The following is a 27,010-nucleotide window of genomic DNA, read 5'->3' as shown; positions in this document are numbered from 1 at the left end:
AAAGAAAAGAAAAACAAACAAAGAACAACCGATCTTCACCACACAATTGTCACAAACCTCTCTCTCTCATGCTGACGTTGCCCGCACGTGAACCTATAATTCCCCCACTCTACATCATTTTTAATAAATAAATAGAGTCCTCACAATAATCATTTTTAAAAAATAAGTACAACTTAAACTTCTTTAATATTATCTTACTATTTAGTTTTTTTTTTTTACTATTTAAATTTAGATTAAAAATTTCATGACTTTCTTATATAATTTAAAAAAAAAATTCAGTCAATTAATGTTAATCACATAGTTTAATTAAAAATAAATAAAATTAATTGACCTAATGAGTAAAAGAATGTCAATTTTTATAAAATTTAATTTATTTTTAATTAAATTATATAATTAAGTCGATTGATTAAATTTATTTTCTTTTAATTTATATAAAAATGTCGTATTCTAGTATTTTTAATCTATATTTAAAAAAGAAAAATAAATAAATAAATAAATAAAAAGGAAATGTAAGTTCTCGTTTGGTTACGTAGTTATAAGATGAGATGTTTTGTTAAAATTTGAATAAAATATTTTTATAATATTATTATTATTTAAAAAATTTTAAAAATTAAATTATTTATTATATTTTATATAAAAATTTAAAAAATTATAATAATAAAATAAAATAGAGTTGTGCTACACATAAGCCCCACACCCTGCACACCCACTTAAAAATATGTGATTTTACTTTTTTATCATCATATTTCATATTTTAAAAAATAAAATCACATATTTTTAAGTGAGTGTGCAGAGCGTGGGTCTTATATTTAAAATTTTTCAATAAGATAATATAGATTTGTCCATACAAACCGAACTAAATTACTAACTTAAAATACACTCAAACAAAATTGAAGCCACAAAAAGTAATGGCATGCAAATTGCAGACAGACAGACAGACAGACAGATAGAAAGAAATGAAAACGAAGAGTAACCCGACATTTGCTCGCACTGACTTTACGTCACCTCACCACACAAACCTCCCATCTCTCTCCGTCTCTCTCTCTCTGTTTATCTCTCCCCTTCACAGCCTAATCGTCATTTCTGAGGCTTCCTCAGATTAATAAACGATCCTAAGAGATAGTCAAATTCATGAGATAATATCCATCAACCTTTAAAGAAAAAGAAAAAGAAAAAGAAAATAAAACAATCATACGTCGGCTATCTCTAATTTTGTAAGCTTCCTTGCGATCAACTTGGACAGGAATATCTAACCAAAAAGTTAAAATTTTCAGAAACGAAACAGGCAGCCAAGAGGTTAAAGATCGGAGGCCAAGTTGAATTCTTTTTCCTCCCTGGAAGTATTTAGAATCAGAAGAAATTATTTTTTTGAGAAAAAAAAAAAAAAAGCGAGCTTCATCTGATCCTTATATTCAATGGATTCCGACTTCTGGACCTCTCGCCTCGCCGCCGCCAAGCGCCAATACACACTCCAGCACCACCATCAGAGTTCCCACTTAGGTATCCGATCCCCCTCTCTCTCCATCTTTTTTTCATTCTTAGTTTTAAATATGTTGTTTTTTGGATTAGATCGGTTGAGCATCGATGAGTTTGAGGTAGATGACGAGGTCCGACCCGATTTCCCATGCCCGTATTGCTACGAGGACTTCGACATCGTGTCTCTGTGCTCGCATCTCGAAGACGAGCACTCGTTCGAGTCCAAAGTCACCGTACGTATTTCTTTAGACACGCCCTCCGATTTGTTCTGTTGTTGTGTTCTCTCTCTAAAGAACGACCTCTTTGATGGTATTCGGTCTATGAGACTAGACGGTTTCCTTATTCCGTTCATGTCGGAGGGTTACAATCTCTGTTGGTAAAGTTGTGTCTGCCCTTTTTTGAGTAGTCGTATGATATTTCTTGTTTCATCGAGTGCTTTGATTTTTCTTGTTTGTGCTTGTGTCTGTGATAAAACGGATATGGTGCTTAGATCATATTAATAGGGGCAGAGGTCCTCAAATTACATCTCTCCGTGTTGAGGGATTTGTTCATCTTCCCAATTGGTCATTTGGGTGTTATAATCCTTTTTTTTCAACTATGAACTATGTGTTTTCTGAAGAAGCTCATAGATTGGTGTCATTGGAATGGTTGGATGTTTAGTTGGCTACGTAAAGGAGGAACCCAAAAAAAGAACTAACATGAAAATTATTTGGTTGAATTGGGGCTGGCAAAAGTAAGAAGACTTTCAGTGTTAAATTAATTTGGTATCTGCCACCACCCACAAGCTTCATACCCTACATCTGTGGGTGGTTCACTTTTTTATTTCAAATGAGTATGAAATCAACCGAGTCCATAAGTTCTTCAAAGCCAAGTTGTAACTTGTTACCCTCCTTTTATATCTGCTTCTGTTGGTTAATTTCAACCGATCAAAAAAAAAATATATTGTAATTTCATCATAGTATGGTAAGAAACGTGGAAGTAATACTGGTTCACGTGTGCAAAGTAAAGTTACAAAGAGGCAGACACTGCAACTATGAACACAATTTTAGGACAGATACGAAAGCTAAGTCAAAGAGGAATGATATAATTCATCTTTCAGATGTTACATATCATGATCCAGACCCATGTTACTCTAGTTACTTAACTTTGAACAGAGTTTTCTGAGTAAGGAATTATTGTATTTTCAATCTATTTATAGTTAGCATATAAGACACAATTTTCATGGTCAGTGTCGTGCAGTTTATACGGTTTCATTCATGGATTCAATATATAGGAGATCTCCATTTTCGCATGTGAATGCTAGCACCTAAATCCAAAGATATAGTGCTGAAGAATTCAAATCTTGGATCATATATGTGGTTGATGCCTTTGATGCGAGGGAAATTTTAGAATTAATTTTGGTTTCTTTGATATAGTTCCAAGTCCAGAACGAATCAATGGAAAGAGGGGGAAAATGGAGAAAGAAAATTGAACAAAATGAAACTATTGTTTTATATAGTTATCTATTGTTGATACCTTATTCCTTACAATTAAGGGCGGATGGTATGTTAAGTTGTTTAATTTCTAGTTTTGATGATGCTTTCTTGATAATATAGTCTCACTCTGCATCCACTTTTTCCTTGCAGGTTTGTCCTATTTGCTCTGTTAAAGTTGCGCGGGACATGTTGAGCCATATCACCCTGCAACATGGACATTTGTTCAAGATATCCTTCAAACTGAAAAATTCATCTGTCGTTTTCTCTTTGTATGACTTGTTGAATAAAATAATAATAAAAATGCTTGGTTATTTATCAATGACAAAACTGGACCATTATATAAGTTTCCCTTAACTAAGGATTACTTGCAGAGACGTCGCAGGTTACGCAGAGTAGCAATTCCTAACAGTCAGGCACTGTCTCTACTGGGTCGGGATCTTCGTGAGGCTCATCTGCAAGTGCTTCTAGGGGGTGGTGCACATCGGTCAAACAGTGTTAACATGTCTACTGCAGCTACTGATCCATTCTTATCATCGCTCATTTTGAATTTTCCTGCATCTGAAGCAGAAGAAATATCAAAATCTGTGGCTGCCAGTGCTGAGGACGCTTCTGCAAAAAATGAGGCACCAGCACATATATGGAAATCAAGGTACTGGTTGGCATATATTTTCTTTCATGATCAGAGGAACCTGTGATTTCCATTGAATTATAGACCACTTGTTTAGTCATTTAATTGATTAGTTAAAATGCCTCAAGTAATTGTCATCATCTAACATCCCTTTTGTGCCCGCCCTTTTTGTCCCTTGCTTTCAACATCCTCACTATATAAAAATCTGTTTTGAGTTCCTTGTTCTATTTTATGCAAGATTTGAAACTTGGGACTCAACACTTTGCCAATGTAAGCCAAGGCTCATAAGCAAGTTTTTTCGTGTTTTTTTTTTAGTTTCACATCTTAATCGTTTACCAATGTAGTCCATGAACAGGGTTTGGCTTGCTCATTTAATCCATAATATGTTGGCCAGCTTTCTCGATGAGAATGTTATACATGTTTTGTTATACATGTTTTGATATCCTAGACAAGACAATCCACGGTTTTTGTATCCATCAAGGAGCAGAGACTATCAGATAAATTAGAAGTAATGGAGTTACAGCCTTTGGTGGGGAGAGGCACTCACTGCATCTGTTTCAATCAAATTATTTATGCTTTATGGACACCTTCACACTCCTGTAAAAACCCTTCTATGGATCCAACTGTTTAACATCTCTCCCCTCTTGCAGTTTTGACCCTTCTTTGAGCTACGAAGAGCGGGAAAAAAGGATTCGACAAGCTGCCGGGAGAGCTGGTTTCTTGCAAGATGTCCTTTTCTCAACTCTGTTAGGTGATTAATAGAAGCAGTAAGTTGCATTATGAATAATTGAATGCTGAGTTTTTAAAAAGTCATGATAAGGGGGTACCTTTGGGTGGGATGCTTGTAGTTTACATTGTCTTGGCAAGGCAATGCGTGCCTCACATGGATATCGAAGCAGCACTCACTATGAGTGCCTCTTGATGATTGTATCCCATTCTTGTTAGTGACCCCCCCACCCTCCAGTGATGTACTCATTCTAAAGAAATATTCCAAAATGATCTATCAGTTTTATGGAAAACTTCAGCTAATGAGTTCATTTCAAGTCAATGAGTGAATCTTCTCTTTGGCGCATGAAGAAAATCAACAAGCTCCATCGAGAAAAAGAATTCAGTCCACAAAAAAGGGTCAGTTCTAGTAAACAGTAAAATAAACAAGCTATGATCATCAAGGTCACTGTCTCCGTGCAAGTTCGCTCACGGGGCCGGTGCCCGACTACTTCTCCCGTCGCAATAACCATTCCCATGTACCCACGTGTAACAACATTTCAAAATCTTGTAATTTATTTGTGTCAAACGACTCGAAACCACTGCGGTTGGTTAGGTGGCGACAGTCGGCGCCGTTAAAATAAGACCTTAATGTCGGTACCCGTACTGCCGATCAGCCGAGAACAAAAACTGGTGAAAAACACGTGCGGAGACCCTCTGACCTGCCGCTGTGAGATCCACCTCAGCTGCAGTGCGGTATATCAATCTCCATACCCCCGACGCCCACCACCTAACCCGCCCCACTACTCATCATAATATCATTGCCGCACGAATCCAACGGCCAATCAAATTTAAGTCCAAGTAGAAACATGCAATCATATTATCATCCACGCCTGAAAGTGTTAAGTGAGCACACAGTGAAGACCCATCGCAGTCTGGAATAGTATATGAACAATGACGTCAAGGCACCGCCTTTGATAAATTAATTAATATTATATTATATATACATAGAGAGAGAGAGAGAGAGAGAGAGAGAGAGAGACCCATCTTAAAACCTCTCTCGCTTTAACAGGTAAGTCCAAGGCTCTGGTAGGATCCACCCTTGATTCCTTGAATAAAAGGACTTGGTCTTCCTTGCCGCAAACAGAGACTTCGTTTCATCTCTGCGTCGGCCGTTGCGCAAACAGAGAGCCTTCATTGATTCGTTTGCAGAGAAAGAAAGAGCTCTTTGTGGTGGTAAAAACGATCGAGAGATGATGGTTGAGTTATTTCTTCTTGGATGTACTGGGATTGTATTGTTTCTCCACGGTGCTAATTTCATTTATCATGTTCTTTCCAAACATGTCGCCGTCCGATCACTCAGGTTTTGAGCTCTCCTATCTTTTTTTTTATTGTTTTTTCTCTTTGAACTCCAAGATGGATAATAGTTTGAATTCTTCTTGTGGGAAAACGTTTCTTTTCCAGAACTTCGCGAGTTTGGTGCCTTATATCACGCTATAAGGATATGCTACTATGATGAAAGGATCATACTCTGTTGATCGATTTTTGTGGACTTTTATTATTATTATTATTCCTTCTTGTTTTCTGTTTCAGTTTCTTGGGATTTGTTGGATGGTAGAGCAAAGCGGGAATCAAGAATGAGGCGATTAATAATTCCTTCTTTTTTAGTTTTTGAATAGCAAAAAAACTGGGATCTGCAGGGTCCTGATCTCCGTGACAGCGCCCAGATGGTTAAGCCTTGGCGTGAAGTATGGAGAACCATGCCTATCCAAAGCGCAACTTTTATTTATTTGTTTTTTAAAATTTTGTTGAGATAGGAGTAGTTAGCAGCTTGGACATGCCGTGACGCGCGCATTGTATATATTATTACATTATGTTTCAGAAAGCTCAGGGGGGAATAAAGTTTGAAATAAATGGGAAGCTGGCTTTAGTTGAGCCAAACCATCTTGTAATCCCTGAATAATTACTTCTAATCTTCGAACATGAACGCTAGAATAGTTCAAAACTTCAGTCCATTCTTCAATTCCATTCTGTATACTCTCTCTCTCTCTCTCTCTCTCTCTCATGGTTTGGGAACAACAAACCATGTGAATCTCGTGATTCAGTTTTTCTACGGCATACCATTGCGAGTGAATGATTAGTTTGGATTCTTGGGAATGCATAAACCATGACTTGCAGGTAGGTACGATCCATGACTTCGGGAAGAATAAATCGACACTTTTACGTGCATGCTTTCGTTGTCTACTAAAAAAAATAAGAGTTTAATTCAACTACCAAATGCATAAAGAACCATATTCTTCTCGTTGGAGTGGGTTTCAAGTGAGTGACGAATACGGTAAAATGTTATTCCAAAAAGACAAGTCGTGCTACACCGACAAAAAGTCCGGCTCACTCATGATCTGTCCATCAGTTTTTTTTCGGTATTTGTTTATTTTTTGTCCATGGCATCGAGATGTGCTGAACTACTACCTACTGTACTCCTACAACCGCCACGCACTCCCCCACTAAATTTTTCAGTCGTTGATCCTTCATATAGCAGAAAAAAAATCAACTAAAAGAATGGCGCGTACGTCTCATGGGCAGCACCATCAAAATCAGCGGCTCCGGATCTCTTAGACGCACGGACTACACACGCCTCCACAGCTAGTGGCAATCGTCTGTCAACAATTTGACCCATCTTCTGGTTGCGATTTTCTTATATTCCCGTTTTTCTTAACCAATTATCAAAATAAAGTGGTAGTGAAAGTCTCATTCAGCCTAAGTGTGGGCAACGAGGGCGGGCCCCTGCTGCCCCGCCCCACTTCCGCTCTGCCCTAGTTTAATAGGGTGGAGCCCCCAGTCCGTCAGATGGGGGGTGGGTGGATCCACCCACATCTGACTCCCAAGGCGGGGGCGGGGGAGGGATAGGGGCGACCCTCGCCCCTACCTTTTTATATATATATATAAATAATAATAATCCAGGCATGAAACGACGTCATTTCATGTCTGGATTTTTATTTAAATATACAAATAATAAAACGACGTCATTTCGTTATTTATTTAAATCCCCCCTGCAACATTACACTACCCAGAATCTCTCTCTCTCTCTCTCTCTCTCTCTCTCTCTCTCTCTCGCTTACATTCTACAATCTGCATCTCCGTCGCCATCACCTTAGCCTTCGCTATAGCCTTCTGTGACTCATTTTTCATCTTCGTTGTCGAAGGTAAGAAACCCTAAATCTACTTTAATTTTTTGTGATATTTATTTTATGGAATGAAGATTGGGGAAGGATGGGGTTTAATCGGAGATAGATGATAAGATTTTGTGAATTGTGTGCTGTGGAGACTTGATTGTGCATGTGGTTTGAATGATTGATGAACAATGTGTACTGTGTAGTCGTGTGTGAATCTGTCCGTGACTCCATGGTTTATTTTTTCATTTTTTTTGAAATACCCTAAAATAATTTAGGGATTTCAAACCACATTAGATTGAAACCTTAAATTAATTTAGCCCTAAATTAATTTAGGGTTTCAATCCGAAGCCCTAAATTAATGTGGTTTGAAATCCCTAAATTATTTTAGGGTTTTGATTCACCCTAAAGTGTAGGAAACATCAAACATTTCCGTAGCTCTAATATTTTTAAATGACTATTTTTTATATTTTATAAATGAAAAATATTGTTATCAGAATATAGTATAAGAGCTAAATGATTTAAGGATGATGAAAAATATCGTATTACTTTATATAGACGGATGAAATTGAAATATTAGTGTCATTTAGAGGTCTTATTTAAATATAAATTCCAAATTAGAAAGACATTGAACCATTTTAATTGAGTATTTTTTTTATATACTTTCACATTTTCATATGTTTATGTAAAAATTATTTACAACTTTTATAACCCGTACGTGGCTAGCTAGGCCATATAGAAAGCTATGAGAATTAACTGTAGAGTATCCAAACAGATATATGGTGGGCAAGCATTTGGTATTAGATTATTATTTTTTATTACTTATATTTCTCTAATGATTTTTCATTTTTTAAATACTTTTTATTTTTATTTTGATAATGTCCAATAGCGTCTAATAATGATATTCATTTTCATCAATTGAATCCAACTAAGGGTGTAAACATTTTTATTTTTTTGTATGTTTGATGTTTGATCTTCTAACTTGCAATATATATGTTAATGCTTGGATGTTAATTGTTTGGCATGTTGCTATATTTACTATAATTTCATATTTCTTATTTACTTGAGTTCATGGATATACCAGCAATTTCTAGTGCGAGCTCTCATTTCCATGCCCAGGGTACCCCTACCCCTACCCCTACTCTTGCTTCTACTCCTACCCCTACCCCTACCCCTGGCCCAACACTTGCCCCTGCAGCACCTTGTCCGGCCCCCAAGCCCAGTAAAAAACATGCTTCCATAGTTTGGGCTCATTTCACCAAACTAGAGGGTGGTGACCCCAATAACCTCCAAGTCAAGTGTAACCATTGTGAAAAAAATTATAGATGCCACTATATGACACCTCACAATAAAAGGTGCATTTAGAAGAACAATGTAAAAAAAAGTCTAATATTAAGATCATTACAAGAGAATAGCCAATCTAGACTAGAAATTGGACTTTAAAAAATGACAGATGGAACTAGTGGGGGTGCAATTTTGAGAGGGTATACTAAGTATGATCCCGATGAGTGTAGAAGACACCTACCTCGTATGGTCATCATGAACGAGCTATATTTTCAAGTTGTTGATGGAAAAATGTTCCAAGCATATTATCGCTACTTGGAACCAAAATTTAATATTCTTTCTCGGCACACGGTGGCAAATGATGTAAAAAAATATTTTTGGTTTCAAAAAGAGAAGTTAAGGGGTGAATTGATGGGTCAATTTATTTGTGTTACCACTGATACTTGGACATCAGTCTAAAATTTTAATTATATGTCTTTAACTATGCATTTTGTTGATTGTAATTGGACATTGCATAAGAAAATTATAAAATTTTATAAAATCACCGATCATAAGAGTGAGACAATTGGAAAGTCCATGGAGACCGTAATAAAAGAGTCGGGGTTGACCCAAGTTGTTACAGTTACTCTTGATAATGTCTCGTCTAACAATATTGCATTGGGACATCTGAAAATCTTATCTTAGAAAGGCAAATAAGACAATCTTTGGTGGTGAGCGTCTGCATGTGAGATTTGCGGCACATATTCTGAATCTTATTATTACTGATGGTTTGAGGGATCTTAATGACTCAATTGCTCGGGTCAAGACTGTTGTGAGATGGGTGAGATCTTCTCCTTCGAGGTTGGAGAAATTTAAGGTTGCTTCGAGGTCTGCGGGCCTAACATCTAAAAAGGGCATTTGTACTGATATGCCTACACAATAGAACTCAACATGTTTTATGTTGGAGGCGGCCTAAGGATATAAGCTGACATTTGTACTATTGGGTGATGAAAACATCCAATATGTAAATATTTTGATGATCATGGGGGAATGGGGAAACCCGTAGATGATGATTGAAAAATTGTATCTATTTTTGTAGAATTTTTTAGACTTTTTTACGAGGTCACCACGACGATATCTGGAATTTTGTATCATACATCCCATCAATTATGTCAACAAATATGTAGGATAAAAGAATAATTAGATTACATGGTCGCAGGTGGTCACATTAGGCTACAGGATATGGTATTGGTTATGAGGTAAAAGTACGACAAGTATTTGGGAGATTTTACTAGGACTAATATTTTGTTATATGTAGATGTCGTCCTTAACCCGAGGTTTAAGGTGGATGGCATGATATTTGGATTGGGCCTTGCGTACGGGCAAGCATAGGCGGATCTTATTACAGTAAGGGTTCGGGAAACCCTTAGTAGATTATTTGATGAGTTTACCGTCCTGCGGGGTAGTAATATTGCGGCACCTACACCTACCCCCACCGGTTCAAGAAGTCGAGGTCGGAAAAATATGTAGATTGGATTGGGGTGAGAGATTTGAGCAGAGCCCCTTCATCCGGAGTTCTGTAGAAGCTCAGTCCGAGATAGATATATACTTAATAGCGGAGCTTCTACCATTTTCACGAGATTTCGATATATTAAGTTGGTGGAAGGTGAATGTCGTGAAGTATCCCATCCTTTGAGATATATCCCGCAGTCTTTTGGTCATCCCTACTAGCACTGTAACCTCAAAGTCGGCCTTTAGTACCGGAGGGTGTGTATTAGATTCATTTTGAAGTTTATTAGCTTCTACCATTGTGGAAGTTTTGATTTGTATGCTAAATTGGATCAAGGAAACTCTAATTCATGTTTCGGATGTTCTTGAGTATGAGGAGGCCGACATCGAGGAGGAGGGTGGTGATCAGCCTGGATCTTGTATTTATTTTAATTTCATTTTCTAATTTCTTATTAATTTATTTATTTTAATTTAATTGGTATTCATTAATTTAATTTCAAATTTAATTGTTATAATGATACATGAGGCGGCGTCTACAGCTACCTCCGATGCAATATGACTTTGTATTGGACCCACCATTGCCATGGTTTGCACAATTTGTCCTTTATTTTTTATTTTTATTTTTTTACATTTATAATTTTATATCATATTTTAGTATCTAATTATTTTGCATTTATTTAGCTTTTATATTCATAATATACATATGTCGAATCCTAATGACCGATCTATGCTCATCTGCTTTATTTTCATCTCAAATTCCAATTGCTCAATCTCATCTTGGTTAGTATTTTTAATATTTTGTATTTTAATTTTTTTAATTTTTGTTTCATTTTATAACTTTATAATTTTAATTTGTTTTATTTTGAACTTATTAATATTTCAAGTTTTATAACTTATTAACTTTTATGATCTTGATTTTCAGTCTCACAGCAGTCGACACAACTCACCACTCAGTGAAATCACCGCCACAGTGCCACCCCAAATTGATCAAATTGAAAAGTTATGAGTTATAATTGTTAATTTACAATTAAGTGTAATGTTGCTACAATAGTTAATATTACAATTTGTAATATTTAATATCTTAATTTAGAGGAATTTGTAATATTGTAATAGTTTATTAGTTCTCTTAGAGTCTTAATTTGTATAATTGTAAATTGTAATTTGTAATAACTTAGTGTCTTAGTGATGATTATTGCTTAATTAGTTAATAGTTGAAATTTAATATATAGTTAATAGTTCTATCTATATATATATTTTTTAATTTTTAAATATATTTATTTTTTTAGTTAAATTATGGGCCCAAAAATTGATTATGGGCCTAAAGTGGCTCAAAAATAGATTCTGAGCCATTTAAGGCCCAGAAAATTGAGCTGGAGCAGGGTGCGGACGGATGAGGGTCCACCCCCGCACCCCTGGGAACAATTTCCCACCCACGCCCATGCGGGGTAGGGGGGCAGGGTAGGGGTGGCCTCACCCCCTACGGGACGGGTAGCACCCCTTCTTCAGTCAATACAGACCAACAAATTGCAATGTACAACAATCCATTGTAGCTTCTAGTCATAGTTTTATAGTTTGTTTATCAGATTGTGTCAAAACCACTTCAAACGACTCCCCTTTGTAGGAAATGGATAGGAGCCAAGTCATTGGCTTCAAATCCCTCTTTATTTTATTTTTCTTGTATTGTAATTACTAATTTGGGATGATTATTGAAAGAAAAGAGTTAAGCACGGGAATAGTAGCTACAGTTTTATATTCTAGATGAACAATCAATCAATCAAGAATCTCGATGAAAAAATCAAAATTTTTAGTTTTATTAATAATCCGTTTTGGAATTATGGCTAAAATTAATTTGATTTATAGTGGTAGGGACAGATTAAGATTGGTCACGAGAATGACATTGCATTAAGATAGATCACGAGATTCAATTCAAATAACAGTAATAATACATGTACAATATTTTTTTATAATTTTTTATATTATCATGTTTTAAAATGAGGGTATTTATGTAAAGTGATGTTATTTTTATAAGTTGTTTTATAAAAATGACCCTCATTTAAAATATATTTATATAAAAAGTTGTAAAATAAGCTATATGTCTATCATTTCCCATCCAAATAAATATGGAAAATAATATTCTCATGACATGTATCGATTGTAGTTTTTTTTTTACTTAATGATTAATGAAATATTTTTAATGAGTTTGTGCTTTTTTTTTAATGTTTACGGGAGTTTTAAAAATATTTGAAAAAATAATAATGTTTTTTTTTTTTGGACTGTCAGTATAAATTCTCAGTAGACGTAGCAGGGCCCAATAGTAAATATATAGTAGTAATATGCATGGTCTTTGTTTAATTTAAATAAAATAAATAAATAAATAAACCTTTTTTTTAATTAGAAAAAGTGTCGAATTTATAATTTTTCAGTTAGTTATTCTGTCAATATTAGAGTATTATATATACGTTTTATCCTCTTAAATTTACATTTATTGACAAAAACACAAAGGGGTTCGGCGCAACGGCCAGGCCGGGGGCTAGCATTGCCAACCAGTTTAAGCTCATGATCAGTGCCTTTTGCCTTTACAACATCCTCGTTGGATTAATCAAATGGCAGTTGAGCTGTTAATTTAGCTAATCTCATCATAAGTTGGAATATATCGGATTAGCCAAAGCAAAGCCATCCAACCAAGGAGCTACAATATAGCCAAAGTCAGACAAATATGACTTGCTATTGTAGCAAGGTAATATAATTTTATATCAATTTTCTCACAATCTCTATTTTCTAATTGTATCGATTGTTGGATTTTGAAAGTTAAAATAGAAATATTTGTTGAAGATTATGAAACAAAAAAAAAAAATGCATTTAAAATATTTAAAAATATTTTTTTAAAAAAATAATAATAATTTATTATTATAAGGAGTAAGATAATTAATTCAATGTAGAGTTCAAATTTTAAACGATTAACTAAAAATCAAAAAGTGACATATTAGCCAAACTTTGACTTTTGAAATTGCTAATTCCACGAGGATGCTCGCATCTCCATTGGCATAGTTAGAGCATTGGCAATGGTCAAATCTAAAGTTTAGCTAGAATTTCAAGTTTTGGCTATAGAGTTAAATTTTGGCTGGATGAATCCACATTGCACTAGTCATGTTAAAGCCAAAATAGTAATATAATATTATATATTTTAATAATATTTTATAATTTATTTTTTTATATTTTTCAAATACACTCCATATATTAATTAATAGATATAATGCATATAAATCAAAACCAAAAAGGAAAAAAACATATAATAATTATCTCCTTACTCATTTTTCTTACATATTACAACTTTACGATCTGAATGAAGTACTTCTTCATGCACAACAACTTTCATTTGAGCTAATGAAACCCTATAAATAACAAGGAAAAATAAAGGGTTTGAGCACTAAATCATACATAAAATGCACATCATCCAAGTTATTCTTTAGTTCGAATTATACACATCATTTTATATGAAATAGAACAACATATACTCTTTGGTATATGAAACAGAACAATCACCCTTGCCACTGGAAACAGACTCTACAAACACAACCACCATTGCCAGTCCCCATTACAATATGCATTCTTCTCCACCTCAGTCACTGCATAGTTCATTACCCTCGCCATGGTTCTCAATTTCATGTCCAAACAAACAAAGGCAGAATAAATTCTATAAATGCAAGCCCTTGTAAATATGTAGATGTTATATCTATCTGCCTCAAGCTGACATGTAAAACCACATGTAAAACTAGCAGTCTCTAATAGAATGTTTAAATCAACTTGAATTATGATAATAAAAAAAAAAAATTAAAAAGAAGAAAAAAGAAAAAGAAAAACCTATATGGCACTACATATAGAATCAACATCATCTTTAGATAGAAGTCAGAAAAAGCAAAAATATGTAGAAAAATAACAAAGAAATAAACTTGGTGTTCTGTTTTGCTGATATGGTATGCAAAGAAGATAAACTGGTATGCATGTGTTCTATTTTGCAAAGAAGAACAGCAAAGACAGTTTTCAAAGACTTGTTTTGATTAAGATAATCAACCTGAAATATATACGGTGCTACTAAACCCCCTTTTAAACCTTACTTTTTTTTCATGCACCATGGAAAAGCAATGAGTTAAACTGGAATATCTTTCATTCAAGCCTGAAGAATGTTCATAATATTTCTGAATATTAAATCAAAAAACATAAATAAAAAACTTTACTATGGAGACTGGGATGCACAAAAAAATATATCAAAAACAAAAGAAACAATTATGAAGATGAAACGGACAGACATCTACCCAATTTACAGACCAAAAGAGTTCCTATACCTAACAAACATTAAAAAAAAAAAAGTGAAAATAGAACACATAAAAGGGTGAACAAGGGAAGGGCGGGACATACCTATAGGGCCTGCTTGTATGACCTATATAAGAATAAAATAAGAACCATAATAAGACAATCTCATAAACTTAGATATGAAATTCAAGTCTGGGCATGGAGCATGGAGAAGAAAATGAAAAGAAAAGAACACCAAAAATGAAACGAAACGAAACAAAAGAAACAAAATATTCTCTGGGTCTGTAGAGTCAGATTCCCAAAATCAATCACACAAAAATATAATTTCCTAAATCAATAGCACAAAGTTCATACCGTGAGGGGTATTCTGAATGTTCTTAAGCCAAGCTGAGAGAGAGAGAGAGAGAGAGAGAGAGAGAGAGAGAGAGAGAGGAAATCGCACGGATGATGGGAACCAGCAAGGAAAGGGACTTAATAATTTTTGGACCCAAGAAATGAGAGACAATCGATCGAGGAAGATTGAGGAATAGGGAAAACGGAGAGAAGAGAGAGAAAAGTGCGATGGCCTTCTGAAAGGAGCAGAACAAAAAAATACGAGGGAAAAAGGGAAGGAAAAGAGAGGGAAATGGAGGGAATAATAAAATATTCCTTTGATCCTTCAACAGTATATTGCCAAAGATGGCTAAAAAGAGAAATTTACTGTAGCTCAAAATTAAGAAATAAGGCTTTAGCCAATTCAATGTAGGGATTTTAATTCAAAAAAAGGTAAATTTTGGACTTGGATTTGGCAATGCCATTGCCAATGCTCTTAAATGCCCTTTCGGTTCATAACTTTTGCTTAAAAGTGAGCTGCATTAGCTTAGCTATCAAGGAGTCAAAATGTCTTTTTGCTACAGTTACTCAACAAATTAGATGACCATTCTTGTAGCTTTATGAGTAGTGATACATATACTTGCAATTTTATTTACAATTATACAAAGAACCATTTTATTAATTTTTTTCTTTTTTAATTCGAATCTTAAATTTCAAGTTTTATAATTTTCAGCATATCAATAGTTGACACGTGAGCATATATTGTTATATGAGTAAACAATGTAAGTATAACCAGCATTTTTTAAGTATATTTTATTTTATTTTTCTCTACCCGGGTGTTAAAAACAGTAACATTTGCATTTTCATTTCTCTCACCAACATAAGTATTTTGATGTATAAATTATTAGAAAATAAAAATAAAAAGTATTTAAAAAAATATATTAAAAATAGATAAAAATTAAAAAATAATAATATTTAATTATTATAAAGAGAGATAGTTAATAATTCAAATTTTGAGTGATCAGCAAAAAGCTAAAAAAATGTAGGGGTGATACCCGCATGGTGCCCCCGCCCCGCATTATGAGGGGTAAGGGTTTTCATCCCAGCCCCTCCCCTATGGATATTGCTTAAGTATGACTATTGTATTGTATTAGCCTCCTATATAAAGGTTAGTCTAAGAGGCCAAGACAATCTATATACAATATATGTATTAATAAATATTTAAAATTTAATTTTTTATATATAGGAGAGGCTGGATAGGGTCAGGGTCTGCCTGCCCCTCACCCCCGCTAGGTATTCCCCCTGTAAAGAGGGGCAGGCGGGAAGGCCCGATGCCCACCCCTAAACTTGAGTTGAAATTCTGCCTAAATTGAGGCCAGTACTCAAGCATGGGCAAAAAAACCATAGACCATCCCGTCCAAATGATCTGAACTAACCTGACGAATAAACATGCGGGCTAAAGGTATTTTTGGGTCGAACCCGCCAAATGTTGGCTTTAACCTGCCTAAAGTGCATGCTTCAGATGCTATCTAGCTATTTGATCCAATGGTCACAAATCAACAATTTCTTTCTAACACTTAGCTGAATGCCATCTGTATTTCCAGTTCCTTCTTCGCAAGATACAACTCGAAACAACCATCTCTCAACACGAACAACCATCTTCTCCGCCTATTCATCTTCCTTAACGATCTGTGACAGGGAGTCTTGTCCGAGAACCAGCTCGTTGTTGTCAATAGGGGTATAAATTTACACCGAAAAATCCATCTGGACTGGAATGGTTTTGAACCAGTCTGTTCTGGGATCGGTTCGTGTATTAGGGAAACTGACCGGAATCGGTCCGGTTCCGATTTTACGATTTCCCGGACCGGACTGGTTGGGAAAATATATATATAAATTAATATTTTATATATAAATTTTATATATAATTATATGTGAAAGTTGTATATATAATTATATATCATATATGAAATAATTTCATATTATAATTTATAAATTATACGTTATACGTTATAACATAAAATGTTAATCTTAAATATGAATATTTATAATTTGTTTGATCATATGTTATTAATATAATTATATATAAGGTAATGTTATATAATTTATAAAATAAAAACTCAATCCTAAAAATGAAATTTTAATTGATCGTATGCTTTAAACATAAAAATATATATTAAATTTTATTATATATAGTCTAATATATTGTATAGTTATAACTAATACTAATATATATACTAATACTAATAGTCTAATATAGCCTATAGTTATACTTATACTAATATCATTATATTATATCATTATAACTAATACTAATATATATATCTACACTAAAAGTCTAATATTAATATTATTATATAGTTATAGCTAATATATAACTAATAGTAATATATATACTAATACTAATAGTCTAATATTAATACTATTGTATAGTTTAATATATTATATATTTATATTAATAGTCTAATATAGGCTATAGTCTAAAGCCTGCAAATTTTCTCTGTCTAATGATTTCTAACACTGTATCTTTGACAAATAAGAACATTGAGAGAGAGAGAGAGAGAGAGAGGGGGGGGGTCGGGTTGGGTTGGACCAAGTTGATCTGCACTACAGGTTGGGTCGGGCTCAAGCACTGTGTGGTTTGGTCGGGTTGCAAACTGTACTCTAAGAGTGCGCTATAATTAACTGGTGTTTGACGGCTACGATCATCCTACCGAAACTATGTACAAATACTGAAGGCACTCCATGATCAAATGGACCATGAGGATTTGGAGCCTCCTTTCCCTCCAAAATCATCTTCGCCAACGACCTTACCTAACGTTTGAACCCGTTACTCTCCCAACCACTTTCCTCTTCCCTGTTAAATTTATCCAAACCTACGTTAAATTTGGCGGAGACCCACAAACTGCAACTATTCTAAGCTCAATCCATAAGGGGAGTTTAACACCCAGCACTATATCCTACTCCAAGCTCCTCTCACAATGCACTGCTTCCAAGTCTATTAATTCAGGCATGGAAGTCCATGCCCATGTAGTTAGATTTGGATTATTTGAGGACCGGAATGTTAGGAACCATCTGGTAAATCTGTATTCAAAGTGTCGTTGTTTTGGGTATGCCCGGAAACTGGTTGAGGAAAGTACTGAACCGGATTTGGTTTCTTGGTCTGCTTTGATATCTGGGTATGCACAAAATGGGCTTGGTAAAGAAGCTATATTGGCCTTTCATGAGATGCACTTGTTGGGTGTGAAGTGCAACGAGTTTACGTTTCCAAGTGTTCTTAAGGCATGCTCTGTAACGAAGGATTTGGGGCTAGGGAAGCAGGTTCATGGGATTGTTGTGGTAACAGGGTTTGAATTCGATGTGTTTGTTGCAAATACTTTGATTGTATTGTACGCAAAATGTGGGGAGTTAGGGGATTCAAGGAGACTGTTTTATGCAATTCCAGAACGGGGTGTTGTTTCATGGAATGCATTGTTTTCTTCTTATGTGCAGAGCGGTTTCTGTGGGGAAGCATTAGATTTGTTTCAGGAGATGGTTTCAAATGGAATAAGCCCAAATGAGTTTAGTTTGTCAAGTATACTGAATGCTTGCTCGGGTTTGGGGAATGGTGGTCAAGGAAAGAAAATGCATGGGTATTTGGTAAAGCTTGGATATGATTATGATCCATTCTCAGCAAACGCACTTGTTGACATGTATGCAAAAGTAGGAGATATCGAAGATGCAATTATTGTTTTCGAGGAAATTGCACAACCTGATATTGTTTCCTGGAATGCTGTAATTGCTGGCTGCGTTCTTCATGGGAACCATGATTGGGCTTTGAAGTTATTTGTGAAAATGAGAAGGTCAGAAACACGTCCAAATATGTTTACCTTATCAAGTGCTCTTAAAGCTTGTGCTGGAATGGGGCTCGAAGAATTGGGTAGACAGTTGCACTCTAGATTGATAAAAATGGATACAGAATCAGATTTGTTTGTGGGTGTGGGACTGATAGATATGTACTCAAAGTGCCATATGATGGGTGAAGCAAGGATGGTTTTCAATTTGATGCCAAACGAGGACTTGATTGCTTATAATGCTGTTATCTCTGGACATTCACACAATGGGGAAGACATGGAAGCTGTATCACTTTTTGCTGAGATGCATAAAGAAGGAATAGGATTCAACCAGACTACTTTATGCACAGTCCTCAAATCCACAGCTAGCTTGGAGGCTATCAATGTTTCTAGACAACTTCATGCACTTTCACTGAAATTTGGTTTTCATTCAGATATTTATGTCATAAACAGTATTCTTGATGCATATGGAAAGTGTAGTCGTCTAGATGATGCAACCAGAACTTTTGAAGAATGCCCAATTGGAGATCTGGTGGCTTTCACATCCATGATCACTGCTTATTCTCAGTATGGTCAAGGTGAGGAAGCTCTAAAGCTCTATTTGCAAATGCATGACAGGGGGATCAAGCCAGACCCATTTGTTTGTAGTTCCCTTCTAAATGCTTGTGCAAATTTATCGGCATATGAACAAGGTAAACAGATACATGTTCATGCTCTGAAGTTTGGGTTCATGTCTGATGTCTTTGCTGGAAATTCTATAGTTAACATGTATGCAAAGTGTGGAAGCATAGACGATGCAGATCGTGCTTTCTCTGAGATACCCGAGAGGGGAATAGTATCATGGTCCGCAATGATTGGGGGACTTGCACAACACGGCCATGGGAAGCAGGCCCTCCAATTGTTTAACCAGATGCTTAAAGATGATGTTTCCCCAAATCATATAACTTTAGTTAGTGTCCTTTGTGCATGCAATCATGCAGGTTTGGTAAGCGAAGCCAGAGAATATTTTGATTCGATGAGAGAGTTGTTTGGTATTGAACCAATGCAAGAGCATTATGCTTGTATGATTGATCTTCTTGGCCGTGCTGGGAAATTAGATGAAGCAATGGAACTTGTAAATACAATGCCATTTCAAGCTAATGCTTCGATTTGGGGTGCCCTTCTTGGTGCTGCAAGAATCCATAAAAATGTCCATCTCGGCCGACATGCTGCTGAGATGCTCCTAACACTTGAACCAGAGAAATCAGGTACCCATGTGCTTCTTGCAAACATTTATGCATCAGCTGGCATGTGGGAAAATGTTGCAAAGGTGAGAAGGCTTATGAAAGATAGCATGGTGAAGAAGGAACCCGGAATGAGTTGGATTGAGGTCAAAGACAAAGTATACACCTTTATAGTAGGAGATAGAAGCCATTCTAGAAGCAAGGAAATATATGCCAAACTTGATGAGCTCGCTGACTTGATGAATAAAGCTGGCTATGTTCCAATGGTAGAGATTGACCTTCATGATCTGGAACAGAGTGAAAAGGAGCGGCTTCTGTTCCACCACAGCGAAAAGCTTGCAGTGGCTTTTGGTTTAATTGCTACTCCACCAGGAGTTCCCATTAGGGTGAAGAAGAATCTTCGAATCTGCGTTGACTGCCACACTGCATTCAAGTTCATTTGTAAAATTGTCTCAAGGGAGATTATCGTGAGAGACATCAATAGATTCCACCATTTTAAAGGAGGTTTGTGTTCTTGTGGAGATTATTGGTGATCTCTGTGGAGTGGTGCTCCCTTTACCACTCATGTCCATCCTGTGGAGGTGAAGCGCTCTCCTGTTGCTACCAAAGTACACACCCTATGCAGACACTACCCATTCATTATCTGACATAGAGAGGCATATTGGAGACCTGTCATGAACCTACGGCTTTTACCCAACTAACCCCAAAAATTAATTTGTATTCCTTGATATCTATTGATTTAAATGTAATATTACATTCTCCACAAGTGATTTTATTAATAGAAAATTATTTGCTTTATGTTGTGCTTACCATTTTCAGGGCAAAAAATTATCAGTGATCAACTTATGTACTCGAGGCAACCTGGGAAAGTGGAATGATTACTTTCCTGAGACTATTTTTTAATTTTCCTGACATGATCATTCGACAATACATGATCTATCTTCTTCTACAGATGATGTTCAAAGTTTGCTCTTTTCTCTTGAAGGTCGAGATTGATTTCACTTAATTTGGTTTAAGAAAATAAGGTTCACTGGGGAAAATATTGTGTGCCACCAAGATTGAAAAAGATGAAGGTTGTTTTCTTGGAATGAATAGCATCGTCACGCCAAAATGGATTTGGGCCAAATAATAATATTGAAGCTGATTTAAATACAAAATCTACCCGATCCATTTACAACGGAAAAAATTGACTTTGCTCCCTGTTCGATATTCTCACATTAACACTATTGACTCCCCTGACATTATGGTCAACAGTGAGTATTTCACTTTGATTGAGATTCTGCCACCAGCTACACACAGCTTGGCTCCGGTGACCACCCAATATCCAGGCGGGTCCTCTGGGCCCCTCACCATTTCCTTCGTATTAACAAAAGTTGCCATTTTAGGGACCCTTGGTGGTAAGGGTGGTCCCCCTGGATAAACTGCTGAATTCATATCCACTTTGGCTGGCTTCTCAGGTGGGTTCAGTCCAGCACTAAATCTTGTGCTAATCATCGTTGAGATGAATCCAGATTTTCGAGATGAAGTTGTGGATCCTTCCCATTCTGATCTACGTATCCTTGCAGATGCCACCATGGAGTATCCAAGCCTCAAGAACAAAACTTTCCTCATTCCAATAACCTTAACTTCAAACCAGGCCTTTGTCAAAATAGAAGCAGAGTCATCAATGTGAGAACCATTGTACTGCACTGGGGCAGTGCACACATGTGAGAATATGCTCCACTTGACAGGTTCAAAGTAGGCTCGATCAGCTGGTTCCTCAATGGGCTCAAAACCGTAGTCATCTGAGAGTTGGAGAATCTTGGGAACAGTTGAGAGATGCTGAAGATGAATTGCAAGGTGGTCACTTCTCTTGCCTTCCAAGTATAGACGGACCCCTGTCACTGGTCGATTTCCAGAGTTAACCTGCAAATTTCAAGATTATCAACCAGAATATAACTTGAAATACGGTGTAATGTAACAACATGCTTGAATACTGGAAAACAAATCCATCAATTTGTTTCAATAATGGCCGGCATCCAGTTCGTTATGAGGCAAATGCTGTAAAGATGGAACATGTTTCGTTTGGTTTCTTCTATAGCCCAAATAAAAAAGTTTTGAAGAAAATAGAACATATATTGAACTAAGTCACAAGTTTGTTTGACTCTTTGGTTGAAAGAATTATATTTACATTTAAAGGAGTAATGAAGGGCATGCAGCAGTTGCGTGAAAGTTCATTATATGAGTTTCTTCCTTAAGCTCAAAATCTACTTCATAAAAACAGCAAATGAAATTATGCCCAGACCTTGGCTATTTCAAATCCCTAATGCATAAAAAACAAGTACTAATCCTGACTAGAAGTGAAATGCACCTTTGGAGTTCAGATGGATTTGTCAAGTATGATATAAAACTTATCAATTCAGAGAAATGATAGTCACTGTCTATAAGTCCATGTAATTCTAAACAGTCTTCTCTAAAACTAAGGAATCCACATAATGAGATCACGGGTAATTTGAGATCTTAAGCTTAATGGTATCAATATGCAACATAAGGACTTACCTGCATGGTGTTGACAAAAAGCCTGGGGCCCATTAAACTGAACTGAAGAGATGGAGAAACTTGTTTTCTGTGCCTAAGACTGAGCGGTAAATCACTATACATTGGAGCCCATTGACGAGGCAGTTGAAATTCGAGAAATTGATGGAGTTCCTCTATTGGTGGTTTATCTGCATGATTTAACAACCATCAGTCTCTCAGAGACCAATACAGGTGATAATTGATAGGAAAACACCACTGTGCTTCCAGTAAATATGGTAAATTTATCAACTTGGAGATTGGTTTTTTTTTTCAGACTTGCAGATTCACCCATAGGCTACAACGAATTTTAATCACAGCAACAAAAATGTAATAAAGCTAACTTATGTGTAATAGTCTCATAATATATGCAATACACGTACCAATCTACCTGATATAAAGTTGGATTCATAGCATCAAGAGGGATATGAACTGAAATCAGAGACAGACATACAGCGAATGAAGCAGAGAAAATTGCAGGGGCAAAAATTTAAGGTCTATACAGTGAGGAAGTGTCTTGCTCACACAATTCCGCCAGCAAAATGAAGAGGTCACCTCCAGTGTGTCCAACATTGTTTCACAGCACAAATATATAGTAGTATGATCAATGATATTCCATTAAATAGTTGACATGAAAATTCTTTTGAGTTATAATCTTTTTTAAATCACATTTTGTGCTTCAGTAAATGCATGTTTGGACTGAACTTGGGGCAGTCTAGACAACCTTCAATTAGGCCAAACTCAGATCCATGATGCTATCTTGGTTGGTCCAGCAAGAGAAACTGCCACACCTCAGTTTGCGAAAGATGCAGGAAAATTAATACCCCCATGGTCCTCACGAATTCAACAATCTCTCCATCTTATGAAATTGAAATATAACAGTGCTCACGCGAAACTTGGAACCATAGAGATCAAACTGACAGATTAGAGATACCCATACTCACATCTAAGGTAGAGATTCACAGCGTGAATTAGGAATCCATTGCCTTGGACACCACTCAAGAGTGAAGTTATGGGCACAAACGACATTGATATGACATAAGGAGATTGTGATATGGTTGAGAGCCACTGGCTATGATCTTGACCGGTATCAACACCTCCCCTTCGGATATAGATGCACACTACATCCTGCATAAAAATATCAATCTTGAACACCTTTCCAAAATAGCCCATTTCCCAACAAGAACAATAAGGAATGCACAGCCACAGCAGAAAGTAAAAGGTTTACATCAATCTTCGAGTAAGTGACACCTGGTGGCCTAAGAGAGGCAGAAAAGGCTTTACGAAGATCCAAGGGGATAGAATGTTCTTCCTGAGCAACAAATAGAAATATTAAAGTAGAACAAGGGAGGAAAAAAAAATCAATTTTAAGGAAAGTGATGACAAAAGTGCCCTACATACTATCTTAGGACTCAATAAATTGATGAAGAAGTTGACAATTGACATTGGTGCTATTGGAACTTCTGAGAATTCAGACAGCGGCAACAGTCCAGCATAAAAAATGGTTCGGAAAATAATTTTCCAGAGATTTCTTCTCTTTTGTTTTTTCTTTTAAGTATGTCGCATGTTCTCATCAATTTTGAGTCAGGATAAGCTAAAATGTAGAAACATCACCCGTCCTGTGGCTGAAAACTTGCAGAAATTATAATTTTTTTTTAAAAAAAATGGAATTTCCATAGCAGCCAAACGTTATCATATCCAATAATTTGGTAGTACTCTATTACTTCTCTTATATTACCCATCACTGTGATGCATTTTAGAAACACTTTAACAATAATAATGATGTTACCACATGGTGATGATGTTATCGTCAAGATCCTATGTACCTTCAGTTTTCCAGATAATTCAGCAGAGTTTAGTAAGAAACTTCCATTCCCATCTTCAGAAAATCTCTGATCAGCCAATTGCTTTAACAATTTCTGCACTTCAGTGGGCTGAATATTTGAAGTTTCCAACTGCTTTATGTAAATTACATCCTTGCCTCCCATCTTTACCCCAACAATAATATGAGTACCGTATTTTTCAATGAACCTGGGAAATCACATTATTAAACATTAACAATTGAGATACCGTAGGGAAAACCTTACAATTAAAACCTTAATTTCAACAAGGACCATTATTCCAAAGACCACAGTGGATTTTCAGAAGTTACGGCATGCACAGGTTTCATTCTTTGAGCTCGGGATGACTTCCAAATCTTTTATTTGTTTGAAAAAAAAATCGCAACTTTATTAGTGCAACACATTCTGGGCACTTATATATCAAACATTCTCAGTATACAAAATCTTACTCAGCAAGAGCAGCAGGATCCCATGAAGAAGGGACATCTTGTTTGACGTGCTCGGAGAGTGTTATCTGGGATCTGTCCAACTCAATGTTATATAGAGCTATAAACCAACCATCCATTGCAACACTCCTTGTGGTAGCTGCATCCTTCTGCCAGCACCCCTTGAAGTCAAACATTGCATTGAATGGCCCAGATGGAATTTTGCCAGATAATGACATTTGGCGATTATGTTGCTCCGACATCTGGCATAAATTATCAGATAATTGTAAGAAATTTGATTTTATAAGATGTTCCAAGCATTCCATCAGTCCTAAAAAAAGGTATAGGTTTATGCTAGGCTAAATTAAAATGATTAAAAATATGACTAATAATGAGTAAAAAATATTCCTAGAGTTTTCCTTGATTGCTAAGAAAACTATTTAATAGATTAGAGGGCTAAGGTTCCTGCCAAAAACTTAATTTGTGTATCTAACCATCATAAGATACTCTTAAGAGTCTTAACATCAAGTTGTTAGGCGGTGATTTTCTAATTTTCAAAACAATTCTCCAGAAATTATAATGGAGAGAGGTACATATTAGTAGGAGTGTAAATTGGTCCCGTCCCCATCATTTCCCTGGACAGAACATCCCTAGGGACCAGTCTGCCAATTATTTATTTATTTTTCTTTTTTTTAAAAAAATTAATTAATTAATTTTTTTTATTTAAAATACTAAATTAAAATTAAATGAATTATTAATGTGAATTATATAACTAACTCAATAAAAAATTATTTTATATGGTCAATAATAATAAATTAGATGAAAATTACATTCTTAACTTATATAATTACTATATAATTAGTTAATTGATATAATATTAATTTGTTAATACCGTATTTAAAATTTTATATTTTTAATGATGATAGGTTAGATGAAAAAGATTAGATAAAAATTATATAATTAATTATATAAATATATATATTTTAATTCGATCGTCCAATCTGGTCCGGAGTGGAAAAATCCTGAATTGGGACCAGACCGAACCAACCGGTCTGATCAATTTCTCCAGTCCGGACCGACCAACTTTCACCCCTACATACCAGTCTCGTTTTATTTTATAGATTTAATATCGCAAAGCATAAAGTTGATCCTTAAATTATAAAATCATGTCACTACCTTTAACAATAATACCCAAAGTTACACAAAGCAGCAAATGCCTCTTACGCCATTGTAATATTTGAACTGGCCCAAAATAATAATTACTAATCCTTATTTTTTTGAAGTTTACTCTACCGAATCTGATTGAAATCCTTTGTTTTTCTCTATTTTCTCGCAGTATTCAGTCATTATTTTCCAGAATATGAAATTTTACACGTGGGAAGACAGGGTAATGAAGCCGCACATCTGTTAGCACGGCATGCACGAAACATTGATGATACCCTACAATGGTGGAATACTTGTCCAGTTGTGATCTTTAATCGGGTTTGATTGGATGCTGCTCATTAGTTGTGTTGTTGCATTTATTTGTACATCATTGGTTAGACAGTGGACTTTCTCTTGTAATTTGTACACTGTATTTAGCTAGAATTCTGTTTTCTTTTTTAATTTTTATCATAATTATAACAAAAAAAAAAGGTACCTGGTCAAATGAAACGACATCGGAGCGAAACCTGGTGCGCTCACCTTTGTCGCACTTGATGGAGGTGGGCACTTGAGGGACGACCAACCCGCCGGGAAGCATGAGGTCTCGGGTCACGGTATGGTCCAGCTCGATCAACCTCGACCCGGAAGGACCCGACTTGCACGACAACAGGCGGATATCGTTGCAGAGATCATAGCCGAGGCCGATCGCCGCGACAGCTTTCTCGGCCGCGAAATGGGGGTTCAAGCAAGCCATTGATGCCCAGTCGTAGGTTGGATGTTGTGCCCCTCTCTCGATGGGCTTCTAAGGTTTCGTTGAACAAGGAAGATGAAGAAGAAGAAGAAGAATTGAAGTTTGAGTAGTCTTTGGGTTTTTCAGTATTCACACAGCCTGCGAGGGCATTCTTTTCTTCATTTCTATACCACTGAGAGTGACAGGTTTTCTATTCAAACTTCAAAGCGTAGACTGCGGACAATGTACGCGAAGTGCGATTAACGATTCGAACTAGATCAAGGCGGCTGGCAGGTCATGCATGTCTGTGTATCAGGATCATGTGCAGGCTGCATTGCGCCGGTCGGATGAGTTGTATTCCTGGTTAATAAAAAAAAACAAGAAAATGATTCTCCGCCAGCCACCAATATTTTCGT

The 27,010-nt window shown here is 35.9% G+C and overlaps 3 protein-coding genes and 1 long non-coding RNA gene across 4 annotated transcripts; 3 read left to right on the top strand and 1 right to left on the bottom strand.

The window, feature by feature from the left end:
- The first annotated feature begins 981 nt into the window (after positions 1-981).
- Positions 982-4,622, top strand: LOC108984179 (protein DEHYDRATION-INDUCED 19-like). Its single transcript, XM_018956050.2, has 5 exons — positions 982-1,500; positions 1,570-1,709; positions 3,102-3,179; positions 3,317-3,600; positions 4,230-4,622. Exons 1-5 carry the CDS (start codon positions 1,416-1,418, stop codon positions 4,336-4,338), a joined length of 696 nt encoding a protein of 231 aa, XP_018811595.1. The 5' UTR covers positions 982-1,415; the 3' UTR covers positions 4,339-4,622.
- A 704-nt stretch (positions 4,623-5,326) lies between these two features.
- LOC118347892 lies at positions 5,327-6,307 on the top strand. The gene is made up of 2 exons (XR_004801039.1): positions 5,327-5,647; positions 5,878-6,307. It is a non-coding gene; the product is annotated as an uncharacterized LOC118347892 (long non-coding RNA).
- Positions 6,308-17,563: 11,256 nt separating this feature from the next.
- LOC108984178 (pentatricopeptide repeat-containing protein At5g04780, mitochondrial-like) lies at positions 17,564-20,658 on the top strand. Its single transcript, XM_018956049.2, has one exon. The coding sequence runs from the start codon at positions 17,592-17,594 to the stop codon at positions 20,433-20,435; it is 2,844 nt and encodes a 947-aa protein (XP_018811594.2). The 5' UTR covers positions 17,564-17,591; the 3' UTR covers positions 20,436-20,658.
- Positions 20,659-20,960: 302 nt separating this feature from the next.
- On the bottom strand, positions 20,961-27,010 carry LOC108984172 (MACPF domain-containing protein NSL1-like). The gene is made up of 7 exons (XM_018956037.2): positions 26,361-27,010; positions 24,746-24,984; positions 24,282-24,486; positions 23,684-23,767; positions 23,400-23,583; positions 22,441-22,607; positions 20,961-21,807 (listed from the first exon to the last, which is right to left on the bottom strand). The coding sequence occupies exons 1-7, from the start codon at positions 26,616-26,618 to the stop codon at positions 21,115-21,117; spliced, it is 1,830 nt and encodes a 609-aa protein (XP_018811582.1). The 5' UTR covers positions 26,619-27,010; the 3' UTR covers positions 20,961-21,114.

Source organism: Juglans regia, chromosome 3 (genome assembly GCF_001411555.2).
Source record: "Juglans regia cultivar Chandler chromosome 3, Walnut 2.0, whole genome shotgun sequence".
Classification (NCBI taxonomy): domain Eukaryota; kingdom Viridiplantae; phylum Streptophyta; class Magnoliopsida; order Fagales; family Juglandaceae; genus Juglans; species Juglans regia.
The sequence above is the reverse complement of the archived record's forward strand: the minus strand, read 5'-3'. Positions and strand labels throughout refer to the sequence as shown.

Coding starts and splice junctions, on each gene's coding strand:
- LOC108984178 (XM_018956049.2), top strand. CDS start 17,592: ATGATCAAATGGACCATGAGGATTTGGAGCCTCCTTTCCCTCCAAAAT.
- LOC108984179 (XM_018956050.2), top strand. CDS start 1,416: ATGGATTCCGACTTCTGGACCTCTCGCCTCGCCGCCGCCAAGCGCCAA. Junction 1,501..1,569: donor CCATCAGAGTTCCCACTTAG/GTATCCGATCCC, acceptor TTTTTGGATTAG/ATCGGTTGAGCATCGATGAG. Junction 3,601..4,229: donor GCACATATATGGAAATCAAG/GTACTGGTTGGC, acceptor CCCCTCTTGCAG/TTTTGACCCTTCTTTGAGCT.
- LOC108984172 (XM_018956037.2), bottom strand. CDS start 26,618: ATGGCTTGCTTGAACCCCCATTTCGCGGCCGAGAAAGCTGTCGCGGCG. Junction 22,608..23,399: donor TGTGAATCTCTACCTTAGAT/GTGAGTATGGGT, acceptor TAAATCATGCAG/ATAAACCACCAATAGAGGAA. Junction 21,808..22,440: donor TTTTTGTCAACACCATGCAG/GTAAGTCCTTAT, acceptor TGAAATTTGCAG/GTTAACTCTGGAAATCGACC.